Genomic DNA, 14,186 nt, shown 5'->3' on the forward strand with positions numbered 1-14,186 from the left:
CATAACAGCACTACTTACTTTCACTGGAAGGAAAAACAAAGGTAAAAAAGAAAAGAAAACTTCAGAAGAATATACAGGAAGTACATTTGAAATTGGGAGTCAATAAATACAGACAATAGACAGAATGCAAACATTCACACCAAACCACAACTCAATTCTGTGTGGTGTCTTCCTCTGTCACTAGTAATACGTTGCTGATACAACGTTTAAGAGAAGAGACCTCTTCTAGGCAATACAGGTATTAGGGGTGTTTGTTGGTGGGTAATATTAGAAGACCAAGCAGAGTTCAGGACTCTGAAAACATTCTTTCTTTAAATAAAAAGGGTAAAGGTTGAAAATGTGAAGTTGTGGCAGGGCTTGCCTTAAAACCCCAGGAGCTCACTGGGCTCACCTTGGTGACAGATTCTAAGAGCAACTCTGTATAAAATAAAGACTCTGAGAAGGGCCATTGTGAGTAAGCCTAATACTAATACCTGCAGGAAGAGACAATGCAAAGTTGTTGGTTTTTTTATTGATTTATGGGGGTAAGGAAACGAAGGGTCTATAGGACCTTGGAGTTTTTGCTCTGGGAATCTCAGATATGTTCATTCATATTCTTGGCAGAGAGTGAATATCATGGGAAACAGACACTTCTGTTCCACAGTGAGTCACAGGACAAGATCAAAAAGATGTGCAGTAGGTTATAGTCTACAAGATCATAAAAATTAATTTTGTATCATAAAAATTAATTGTGCACATTAAAGATTGCAAATGGAAAAATCCCATTCTTTCTCTGGGAGCCTAGACTCAGAACAGCTGGCACAACCTTTTCCTAATTTTGTTTTTTAACATTCTCTACAACAGTGACTACTAAATACTAACAGCTAGAAATTTATGCCCTTTGCTCCACAGTTTGACAAAAGCAGACTTGTTTGATCAAAGTGCAAAGAAATACCATCACTCACACAAAAGGACTTATATCTACCAAAGGCAAGACACACTCCATGCATCTCAGTAGTTCCAGCATGGATTACAACAGGAGAAGTTTTCTGCTTTTACTTTTCAAAGGGAAAAAAATTTCAACTTTTTGGACCTATACTTAAACAAGAGGGTGGTGTCCCCAGTAGCTGGTCTCAATTCTTTCATGCTCCAAAGGCTGCTAAGCCATAAGGTAATCAGCCCCACAGATGAGGAGGTGACTGTCACAAGCAGAATCCTATCCCAGAACTCCAGACTGAGGCAGCTGTAGCACATACATTAGAAGCTTTATACAGCACAATGGGCATCCATCTTCCCCAACAAGCATTCACAAGTCAGGAGACAGCAGTGGGAAGGGAGAGGACTGTATGCAAATGTCTGAACTAAACTGTAATTTGGCAATGAAAATACTGTAATATTATTGATAAAGCCTAATCAATTTTATTTGAAAGAAGAAGGGACGCTTTTCTTATTAGAAATTTCCTCTGATTCACTGCTACCACCGATTATATTTCTTTTTGGGTTTAGCACAACTAGTATCCAACAGGGAAATTATTTCAAATTAAGTAGTGTGATAAATTAACATACAATTCACTATGTTGATATAACTCATTTTATCACTATGATTATGCAAAGCAAAACCGTATTTATCCTGCACCAGCTTTGTTTTCTTCTGACAAGGCTATTTATCACCATAGGAAATTCCAAGTTCATAAAACTGGTTAGCTGACATTTCCAATATAATATACTTTGTGAGGAGTAACAATCCTCCTAATCAATTTTGCCAATTACATCAGCATTTGTCTTAAAACAAAATGTCTTTATCCCATAGTGAAAGATCAACAGGGAGTTCTTCCTAAAAGTCATGCAGGTCTAGAGAGTAAGAGACTGCATCATCATCAGTGTGAAAACAGAATAAGCAAAGTAGCAGGCAATGCAATCCAGACAGACACGGATGGATAATGAATTCTGTAACTGTAAACTAAGAACCAAATTTTTTACAATACAGCGCAAAAGCATCATATTTTGTGAGGCTCATGAGAAATGTTAATGCACACATAGCCTGTGAATTTTTAGCTCCAGACTGTAAAACAATTTTTCTTGGAAAAATGTAAGTTATCTGCAAATTCTTCTTTCTGTATTTGAACAACTGCTTGTCAGTGACCAGATGCAGTTCCACTTTTCTAAACCGAACATTTTTGATGATCTGTTGCAAGTTGTCTTAGAAATGCAGGCAAAATTTAATCATTTTCAGGAGTGAAAAAATATGCTTTTCTTCAAGATGGATGTTTGATTTAGGAATTTCCTTTTTGAGTGTAAGAAATGACAATTTTGTACTTTGAAAAGTCAACTAAGGTCAAGATTAATACAGATACATTAATTAGTTTGTTGATATCATGAACGCTTTTCTTGTCATCCCACTGATGAATGAGGGAATTTGCATCTCAGCAGGTAAACATGTCTGATACTTCCTTAATCTACTGTACAGGATTGACTACAGCCAAAAATAAGAGACAAACTGGAATACAGGGTCAAAATGATTTAGAAAACAGATTACTAGTTACAAAGGAATATGAATAACATATATGCTGGACTGATGTGTTCCATAAATATTTTTTTTTGCTAATGAAAGCCTCTAGGGAACAAATACTTATTTCATATGCCTTCCATTCTGCTCCAGTAATTTTAGATTTCCACTGTAGCTCTGCCTTTTATTTCCTTCTGTTTTCCTTGCCTTGGTTAGATTAGAGAGGTAGGGTGTTAATGGGGTAATTGATGAGGATTGAAGACCTATTTTCTCACCCCTTGAAGACCAGCCTGATTTGAACAAATCGAGGAGAGTGAAGCAGTCTCTTCATGTGCTCAGGAAAAGCCTTTTCCATTTCAACGTTTCCAGCTTTCAGACATGGTCTCCTTTGTTCACAAAGAAAGAAAAGGTGCCAGCACAAGAAGGTTCTGAATAATTTCACAGAATGTCATCAAGGCTGCAAAAGCTCCCTTTCAACCTTCTTTATTGTTGGTGAGCATGTGAACGCAAGGTGGATCCAGGAGGGGAATGCAGGGGACTAGTGCTTGCAGCTCAAACAGGGCGAGAAACAAGCTACTGTCCAGCAGTCCCCACCTCTGTTGATGCTACTTCCTTACTACTCTCGTCCTTGTGGGTACTGTTTTGTGCTGGGCACTCAAAATGCACACAGTGAAACACCTGGAGAGAACGAAAAATGAAGATAAAGCAAAACAATTTAATGCTGGCAAAAGCACGATCAAAGTAAGATGAAGTCTATATGGAAGTGTGCAGGCCAGATCAATGACAAAGTAATTAGTCAAATTAGAATGTTTCGCCATGAGGTCAAAAACATTTATCCATGGGCAATAAACTTTAGAAAAGGACACCAGTGGAGCAAGAGAAGGCCTTCAAATTATACCAACCTTTACATATGGCACTAAAAATCAGAAAAATACTTCAAAAGTGGATAGAGATATTTGTAAATTATTCTTTTCCTTGCCAAGTAGCAGAAATATCTACTACATGCTATCAGATGACAACAACAATTATATTGTCTTAAACACATCTTACAATATAATTACTTCCTCAAAAGGCTGAATGTTCACGTACACTAGAAATGAAATTTAAATCATTACCAACATGATTTTATTTCAAGATTGCCCTCTGCTGTAACAGCAATGGTAGCTCTACAGACATGTCCTGGAGTATGTAGAAAGGCATTCAGAGTGTCCACGGAGGCTGCTGCTTCATCAGATGAAATATTCCATTTCAAACAGTGATCATTTACTGATGTTTCAAACAAAATCTGGGACCAGTGTACAGGTGACTGTATCTTAGAGGACCATCTGTTTAAGCATTTTTTCCATTTTATTTTCTACTTTACTTACTCTTACTTCTACTTACTTCTTGTTCTTGAAGTGCCTGGGAGGAGAAGGGGGAGGAACTCTTTAAAATTGTTACAAAACTTCTTTCCATATGATTTCTCATTGCTACGAATTGCACAGCTTTGCTACAGACTAAACATAAATCTTTTCTTATACTGTTTTAAAGTCTGCTATTTTCTCATGCCTTATTGTTTTAAAGCTAAAGCTTCATGAACATTAAAACCTGAATTTTAAAATTACTGTCTCGTCTTAACTTTGTATGCTTTTATGACATTTTCTATTATTCTTGTTGAGAGCAGATCATGTTTTTAAAGCTCTTCTCACAAACAAAGATAATCTCTTATAATCTTAACTGCCCTTTCCCAGACCCTTTCAAGTTATTGTGGGCAAAATCAAATACCATAAACAAGACATGGACATACTACATATTCATACAAGACTACATAATATTATATTTTCTATCCTTTCTTCAATACAACCTAAAATCCTGTTATTCTTTTTGACCATCCCTGCTCAAGTGCACACTGAGCAGACATCTGTGTTGACATGTCTGCAATAGCCCCAGGTCTTTTTTGAGGATATAGCTAGTTAATTCCAATTCTGACAGCACACATGAAACGAATGAAAAAGTATTCACAGTCACTCGTTTTTTTTTTAATCCCCATTATATTTTCTTGTGCCTCTCAGTGTAAGAATTCTTGCAGTTCTTTATACAGATACATGGTGATGCATGCTTATATTTCTGTATTTATGTACATGCTCACATGCATTGCTATGCCTTTATAATATATACACTTATGAGCAGATTACAAATCCACACCCATAGCCACATACAGACACATGTGCACAAAATGGTTTTTCTCTGCTATTCTTCTGGTGAGTCTTTTTCTGAAGCTGAACTAATTCCTACAGCGGCATGAATTCTCTCCGTCTGTTACAGTTCTTGAGAAGCTGATTTATGTATTTAGTTACACTTCTCGAGAAGCCCCTTTTGTACTCATCTCGCCCCCGTGTTTTTAAAGTAACAGCTATTCTCATTTTTCCAGCTGCACTTACAAGGATAAGGCCTTGCAGAAAAGAACATTCTCTCACCTCTTTAAGATGCTGCTTTCCTTGAAAGGCAGCACAGTCTAATGAATGGGATACAAGTCTTCAAATCAGAAGATTCCATATTTCTACTGTATCCCACAACAATAGTGTTATCATTTAAAACCTCACTTTACATAGTGATGCAGATTTTTTAAATACAGTGTGGGTAGCACTAAAATCTATCTAATACTAGTCTAGAAAGTCAGAAGTACCTGATCCTTATATTCTAAAATTAATTTTTACTGATTCTTTCATACTAAATTCTTAATGCTCAAAACATCTGGCACATTAACAAGCCTGTGAATTTAGAACATTTTTCTCAGTTACTCTGCCACATCAAAATGTAAAGAATAGAGCATGTGAGAGAAGCATAAGACTGAGAAGCACAACTGAGCTCAACCGCTTCAGCTGGCATCGGAATTAAGTATTTCAGAACAGTATTACTAAAACAAAGAATGTGTTTCTCTCAAAAGAAAAAGATGACAGTTCAGCATCATCCTCTGACCCACATCAGTTATACTTCTCATGGATATTTTAAGAAAGGTCAGACATACAAAGAAGGAAGGCCAAGTACATACACACTGGTGCAGTAATTTGTAAGATAAAGCTCTCACATCAGCAACTAGGTGTCCTTTCCAGGTCAGTAATACTGAAGAGGAATAACAAGGTAAACTTACATAAAGTATCAGGTGACCTGTCTGACAAATAAATGAAGACAAGAACTAAGAAAAAGTAATCCTTTTCTCTACAAAAGGAGCATGTCTGGGAGCTCAAGAAAAAACCCCCAAAGTTACAATTCTATCTTGTTCTAATATACCAAAAAAAATTCAAATATCAGGTCAAAAAATCACTGAACATCACGTCTTCCAAAACCTGGAAAACATGGCAAAGGTAAAAACAAGTTTAAAAGATTAAATAATTCAAAAAGTGGAGAAATTTTATAGGATTTTTTTCCAAGTCCAAAAGTCAACTCTTCACTTGGGGAAGTACAGATTGTGCTTCAAAGTTCAAAGGTATGTGTTGGTACAACAAGCAAGAAGTATTTTTGTACCTATTACAATAATACTCCTTGATAAAAATATGCTGCCATTAGTATATTTTATTTAAAATGAGAATGGTTTGACAAAATATACAAGCAGCTGTGGGCAAATAATTATGGAAACTGCTGGTATTCTTACTGAAGAGACTACTGAGACTACAGACTCCAGAACAAACCAAGACTTCAGTTACACTATTATTATTTAAATCAGAAATATGAAAAATATCTTGCTTCCTTGTTTGGAAAATTAAAATTTATGCCAAAATATTACAGACCATTTGTTTAATATATCTATAGATACATAAAAGTAATTTAGTAATAATGCACACACCAATTATGTTCCTACTTTACAGGATTTAGGAGAAACTAAAAAATAATAATAAAAAAACTAAACAAAATTAGTGTTGGGTACAGGTTTTAAAAACAAAAGAGGAAAAGACCAAGACCACCAGCATGTGTTTATAATTCCACTGCGCCACTATATGAATAGCTGCAACCTCAATCTACACATACTGTTCTTCACTAGTTATGCAGTGCTCTATATAAATAAATTACACAGGATATTAAAATCCTTGAAAATAGTAACCAGTTTGAAATTGGAATTATGGTTAAAAGCCTATTACTCTTCAGGGCTTAAAGCTACCTTTAAGAATTAAAAGCTGAAAGTGATATATACTGTAGGCTGGTTGGCTAGTTTCACTCAATGCACCTCATTCTTTTTTGACAAAGAGTTGAGAACGTACGAACACTGGCACGAGAGGAAACAAGACTGTCATTATGCAGTTGACAAACTCTAACTAATCCAAATGTAAGAGTGCTATCCCAAGTTCTTTGTAGAAAGCGTGAAAAGTACAATGGTTGGTGGTGAACTCCACGTGTGGGATGTAGACATGCACGTGTATACACAGAAGCAGCAGCGTTTGGTGCCTCTTACAGTCTTGTCATATAAAGTCCTAATCTCACAAAGACTTACAAATATTATTAAATTCACATATTGTAAATTGTTTCATTGAAGTCAAGCGTAAAATCTGGACTTCATCTGAGACAATGCACAACGATTAAGAAAGACAGAAGCACAAGTAAATAAAGAGAGGATGATACTGCACTTGGTTGGTTAAGGGCCATTTTTTTTTTCTGTATAAAATTAACAATATCTCTTGGTTTGGCCACTGTTATTCAAATGATTTAACAGGTATGAAAATTAATTATAAATGAATCTTATGCAAATAAGATTTTCTTAAAAATACAGGATTTTTCTTATGTTTTATTAATTAAAAAGATAATATAAATGTGATAAAAACCAAGTAATCAGAGACCATACACCTTTCTAGTGTGCTAAAATGGTATTTTCATCGTTTATCGAATAAGGATTAGTTTAAAACCAAACCCAGTAGAAATGTTTGATGGCAGCGTGGAAAGGTCAAAACCAGGAACAGACAGTAACATCATTAAACACTCACATAAGAAAAGCATTCATTCTAATTTTGCTAGATTGCCAGAGCAAAAAAATTAGGCGTGTACATCTGAGAAGACCTTATCAATTTCACTGCAAGATATGAAAACCTGTATCGTTGTGTATTCATGAAGAATGTAGGTTTTCTTAAAAGTTCCTTACCTCATTAGCTGTGTTGCGAGTTCCAACTATTCTGATAAAAGATGCAGGCTGTTTATCAAAAGTGATTGTTTGCCAGGATCTACAAAGAAAATCCAGAAAGACATACAAATATTGAACACAGTCACAAAAGAATGCATTCAAGTGACTGTAAGTACTATTATCACTTAATATGGCAAATAGAGAAACACTTTCCATTGCCTGAATTTCCAGCACTCCTCCCTCATTTTTATTTTTAAGTGTCTTGACTCTGCTTATGTGATTTCATACATACCACTTATACCACTATAATTTGTGTGCAGGAACATTAATCATACTATTGTTGAAAGTTAAGAAAACGGTAAAAGAAAAGAAGCCTAAAATCTAAAATCCTTGGCTAATATTGACTGTATTAGATAAACAAAAGGTCAGACAAATAAAAGTAAATGCATTCTCCTGTTAACTACTCATGAGAAATCATCAGAGCTTGGTTAAAGAAATTACAGATCTAAGGAAAAAAACCCAACAAAACAAACCACCCAAAAACTCAAATAAACTCATCTCACTCTAAGTGGAGCAGTAGAGGCAGAGGAGCCAAGCTTCCTTTGTGTGGGCCAAGGTCCTTTCAGAAAATTGTAAGTGACACAAAGCATTCTTTGCAGGTCAGGTCGTGAAGATTTCCCCATCCTGATACAGAGGCAGTGAGGAGAATAGATCACTCCTTCAGAGCTGGCATATAACTTTTTGGGCTAGACTGAGAACACTAGAGGTACAGTGGGACCAGTATAATCTTTTTTTCTCGTTCATACTCTTCTGATCTCGGTGAGGGGCAGCACCTCAAGTAATGTAATACACAGCAGGAAAAGGACACAACTTCCTACATACCTTTGTGCTTATAGAACACACTGACAGTGAAAGAGAAGAAATAAAAAGAATACCAGGAAATAGAGGTTTCGGTTTGGTACCAGTCCTCCACTATACTAGATTAGTACTTGAACACATTAAAATTTAAATTATTTTACATTCATAAAACATGCAAATGAGATACACCATTTAACTTTTCGCTGAAACAGACTCTATCATAGATGGTTTCAGAAATAAAATGGAGTTAAGTCTAACCTGATTAACTGACTACAGAAGTAAAACACTGGATAGTTTTCCAGAATGGGTTCAGAATACCTTTAGAAGTGTTCATATAAGAAAACAGGACCAAAGCAAAACTGGAATAAAACACTACTCACCACCAATAGACTACCCCAAAGCCTGGCAGTATGAACAGATTGGTTGCTGACTATTTGTCAGACACTTGATTTTTCCCTTAGTAGGAAAAACCTTTTGTCACAAACATTGCATTTCTGGGATTAAATTAGTCTGCTATTACTTCTATCACTGCTGTCTGGTTGTTTTTGCTTAAAGAAGATTATGAGCCCAACTGAGACTGAATTTCAAGTAGTTTACTGGTCTTACCACATCAGGTAATGGGTGTAATTAGAGTTACTCATGATAACAGAAAGGAGTTTATTTATATCCCTCGTGTGGCTATACCCTTAATTTAAAGCTCAGGCTGTTTCTTCATGCTCTAAATAAAATACAAAAAAATGAGAATGGACTATTTTGTTGACTGTCCCAAGATCTGAAAGACTGTTATGATTTAAACATTTTCCCCCTAAACAGGAGAGTAATTATGGAATTGCTTTCTACATTACTCTAGTACAGCCAGTCAGTTAGTCCCCATGACCAAACAGAACTTGTTACCTTAAAGTACAAAGTCCCAAAGATGAGCAGCTGGGACAATAAAATGTCACAACACTACTTCTCACAACAAAGCATTGCCATAGTTTGCATTATGTATATGCTTTCACATTTACACACATACACACTTTATGCAAGGACAATGATGCTGTAAAAATCAGATTTCCCTTTTTAGTGATTTGGAAAATACTTTAAAGCTATTAGAAATAAAAGAGTATAAAATCCTAAAGAAGCTATTAAGAACAGTCCACGCCTTCCTAGACACCAAGGTAGAGTTTGTGTTCCGTGACAAGAAAATACGTTAATTAGGGATCATAGAATAGAATATAAGTGGGTCTGTATTTATTTCTACTATTTCTGAGCACTGGTCAAATAATCACTGCAAGAGCTCAGTGCATATTTTCCAAGGACGGCAGTAAATGCCGTTGTCTGTGCTATGATGTGATAACAAGAAAGCTGATGCATCTATTTGGAAATACAGCTGAAGAGCACAACAGATAGTAAGAGGGGTTGAGAAAAAGATCTCTGAAGATCGTTTTGACAACACACTTCCAGGTCAGCTCATCCAGGAAGTCCTTAATTTCTCCCACGTCCCACTTCGTTAGAAGCCCTTACTTTCTGCTACAATGCTGTTCGTAGTATTGGATTATAATTACGCCTTTAATAATATTAAAATGTAATGAAAAAGAGTAAAAAAATTTCTTGATGTGAGGCCTGAAGGGAGATAGGTTTTTCAATAAATTCAGTCTCAAAAATATTTACTGTTTTGCTATGTGTCCATTTTGTTCCTTTCCCATCGGAAAATCAAAATTATAGACCATTTCTAGAAGAGTTATTAAAATTCAAGAATAGTGCCACTAGAGAATTAGTACTTGATTGTATAATGAGAAAATTAGGTCTCTTAGTTTATTTCCTTAGCAAAAAGAAAAAAAAAGCAAAATAGAAAACACGCCAAATGGATTTGTGAAGAATCACTTTTGAAATAAGCAAGGCAAACCTTCTTCACTGGAAACTTTCATGGATTCGGCTGCAGCAGTATATTTGAGAACATCAATATATGCAAAGCAATAGCTCTCCAGTACAGATATAATTATGCATCAAAGAGATAATTTATGCATGTAACTATACCCATATGAGAAAAGAGATTACTGACAGAACATTATCAAGGCATATCTGACCTCTTTTTGCATTTTTTGCTGATATAACAAATTCACTAAGACTTCTATTTATGTATCAGGCCATAACAATTGTTCAGTGGTGTTCCTTGATTAAGGACATTGTGGGTAAGCCTTAAGTTTCTTTTTAACCTTCCTTACTACTAGTAAAGCAGTACATGTCTAGTCACGCCATGCATATTTGCTCACTTTATATTTTCCTCACAGGAGCTAGTCTTTCTATTCTCAAAATCGCTTTTGATGGTCTTTACAAAATTTTCCTCCAAACTTTATACATAGCTCTGCCATTGATTCACACATAAGTCACTGCATTCCAGGAACAGCAGCATTCAAGTATATCAAAAGCACCTCATTTTTAGCCTGGGATTAGATAGCTCTATGTAATAGATGGCATTTCTTCACCTTTACTCCCCATATGCCAAACAAACAAATCTTCCAAACTGGTGGCAATACTTTCACTGTCTTTACCTAGGACACAGTCATAAAGAAGCTATCAGAATTTACTTCTCTCATAAAATGACATTGCTGTCTTTGGACTTTTCGTGTCTCTGTAGTCCTTATTAGTGACCCTCTAACAAATACATTTTTCAGGGTTTAGCTTTATTAAATATTCAGGCAGTGTCGATTTTTTTTTCTGCTTTGACACATGTCTTGCTGGTTGATTTGTTTTAGATTTGTTGGCTCAATCTGCAGCAGTTCTGGTCATCACTTTCACAACAGAAATAATCACTACCTCAAGCTGAGGTTTACATCTATAAGAGAAGACTCAAGGCTAGCAGCCTACTCAGATTTATACCAGGGTCCTCAAGCTGAAATGCAGCACTACAAGTTATTTGGCTAGCAAATGTCCCCCGATACCACAACTCCATTTTCCAAAAGAAATTAGCCTTGTTACAGTCCTACAGTGTTTTATTTAACACTCTACATCTCACCTCAGCCACCCGACTTTTAACTGTCTTCTTCTACCCAACTCCCCTAAGGAGATGCAGTAATTGGTGATTAGCATTCCAAAGCCATGCTTGCATCCTGTGAGCCTGTCATATTTAATTACATTTTAACTATATTCGTCTTCTATAATAGCCTGAACATAATTTAGATAATTATCTTTTGCTCTCTTATTCTCTGACTGTGCCTGTCTCACTTAGAGCTTCTTGCAATAAAATCACTTTCTCTGTTCAAACATATAAACAGACTCTTGGGCCAAGTGCTTTCATCTCTCCAACGGCAACAGCTGAAAACCCAATGGCTTTGTGCATCTCACAATCTCTTCACCACACTCTATTCAGAGGAAGAAAAAAATATTTGAAACCGCTCTACTTTCATGTCTGTTGTCTTTTTTCTTTATTAGGCTATTACAAGAAAAATGCAAGAAATACTCATGTCCAATAGCTTGCTATTGCTTTAACTATCTATAGCTCCAAAATAGCAACTCACCTCCTAAAGAATATAATGGTTTTTCTCAGCATTTGGAATCTTTGCCTAGTTATTTCTAAGAAAGGCTGCTATCTTTCTAAAGATTTATTACATATAATAGGACCTAAATAGCGACTCTTTCCCATTATTTCCTTCTCTTCTGGAAAGAACAAATTGAGAAAGTAGTGGAAGCTTATCTTTTATTGAGGTTTTCTAATGAGCCACAGGCACTACAGAATACTACCAATACTACCCACTCTGTGGGCTACCAGAGCAGCACCGATCAGAGCTGAAACCAAGTTCAGGCCAAAAATATCAGACAAAAGAGAAAGCTGTTACATGTGACTAACATTCAAAAGCTGTAATAACCACATCATATCCATATCAAGGCTTGCTTTAGGCTAAGCATGTATGTTTTCAGTGTGCACATTGTGTCTCCTCACTTTCCACAGTGACGTACAACCTCCATTTTTTGTTCCTCACTTCAAAAAGAAAAGCAGTGCAGACTGGGAAACAAATGTAACTTTTTGTTACATTTGTAACAATTAGAAAGTAAAATGTCCATTTTACTTTCTAATACTTGTCCACATAGGCCTTGTTCTACAGTAATAGTGAAACACTTCTTAGCTTATTTGAATGCAGACTTCTTCAATTGTGACTACATTTTTGTTTAAAATGAAATTTGTAAAAGCAAATGACAGGAAAAGGAAAGAAGAGATGTATTGTCTTTCCATGTATTAGTCTGATGACTGTACTGATAAAAATAAAACAGACTGTAACCAGTATGTGACGGTACCAAATAAAAAATGGTGTGCACACATAAGCAAGCTGACTGAGACACGAGGAGCACCGCAGCATGTTCTGCATGGTATGTTACACCCCCTGTTCTATTAATGAATACCATACTAACCTCTCTTATGAAGTACCTATAAACACAGAAGTGTGCACTAAAAATGCTATAAAAGTAATTGTTATACACTTCCGTTTTCTTATAAAATACAAAAACGGTCTACAGCTACCTTATAAATTGCCTATAAACCCCATGTTTTCCACCGTAACAGTACTAAACAATAAAGTGAAGTAATTCTTCCTCTCCTGTTACAGTTGTAATTTAACATATTAATTCAGAGAGACAGACCCATAAAGCACAGAATTCAGACTGCACAGCTGGCTCAGCCACCCCTTTGCCATCCAGCCTCCCAAGCCACTGAGGAGGAAGACAAAGCATGAGAAAGAAAATATTGTGAGAAATCAAAGGTCATCAACACTTCAGTTTTTAAATCAAAGTCAAATTAAGTGCAGTTCTATCCCTGGTCTACCTCTACTAAAACTGAGTTTCCATCTATTCTGCTAATCACCACGACAGCACTTTTTCAAAAGGGGGCCTGTCAAACATGAGACTTCTAAAGACACAAGGAAGGTGCAAGCTGGAAGTAACAGCTTTTTCTCTGCTGCTCTCAGGGACAGAGGCAAACCTGACCTAATAATATATCTTGGCTATATTTATGTGATAGTCCATTGATGAGTTACCAAATATACTTTATGCAGTATAGTGAAAAAAACTGAAAAACCACAAAAAAAGACCCCCAAAAGGACTTGAAATTCTAACGGAGGTAAGAAAAACGGTTAATAGAAATATAACAAGAATATGGAATAAATGTGAGAATAATAATAAATATTAAAAGTCATCTATCACAGATTTTGTTACATAATAGCTTTATATATTGACAAACAAATACATATATTCACATCTTTTGGGAAACTTCCACTCAAATGTTTTTATTCTAAATATACCTCCCATAAGGAATACATAATTCTGAAAGAATCTGAACTAAACTTATTTATAGCAATTTCTATGACTGGTCACTCACACCAATCCAAACAAAACATCTGTCCTCTATAAGAACACTTTCTTAAACTGCCATAAACATTTTATTACATAGGGTTTGTTGTAGAAACCAAATGTGGGCTTGATGAAACAGACCTATTATGACAATTCTGACATAAAATAGATTGATAAAGTCCATACTGACTTTCTGACATCTTTATAAAGCTTCTAACATGAAAGACTTCTTATAGTAACATCTGCTTTCACAGTCAGTGCTGACATTTTTGCCTTTTTAGAAAAAATATTACACGAAGAAAATGTTAAAATACAGTCAAATTGAACTATGGTAAAACTGAATGTACTCATTATTTTTCTAACTAAATGAACTAATCAATTTTCAAATATTTACACCACTGTAGGCAACTGTTAGCATTTTTGTCCTGCATAAGC

The 14,186-nt window shown here is 35.6% G+C and overlaps 1 protein-coding gene across 1 annotated transcript in view; it reads right to left on the bottom strand.

The window, feature by feature from the left end:
* Positions 1 to 491: 491 nt before the first annotated feature.
* Positions 492 to 14,186, bottom strand: part of LOC108493380 (BTB/POZ domain-containing protein 9-like) — a 41,374-nt gene continuing 27,679 nt past the window's right edge. Inside the window, exons 4-6 of the mRNA XM_017806722.1 lie at positions 7,593 to 7,671; positions 3,869 to 3,886; positions 492 to 3,163 (exon numbers count right to left, since the gene is read on the bottom strand). Coding sequence (XP_017662211.1) covers positions 3,059 to 3,163; positions 3,869 to 3,886; positions 7,593 to 7,671 — 202 coding nt within the window. The 3' untranslated portion in view covers positions 492 to 3,058. The remainder of the gene's footprint in view (positions 3,164 to 3,868; positions 3,887 to 7,592; positions 7,672 to 14,186) is intronic.

Source organism: Lepidothrix coronata, unplaced genomic scaffold (assembly GCF_001604755.1).
Source record: "Lepidothrix coronata isolate B3197 unplaced genomic scaffold, Lepidothrix_coronata-1.0 Scaffold16, whole genome shotgun sequence".
Taxonomy (NCBI): Eukaryota; Metazoa; Chordata; class Aves; order Passeriformes; family Pipridae; genus Lepidothrix; species Lepidothrix coronata.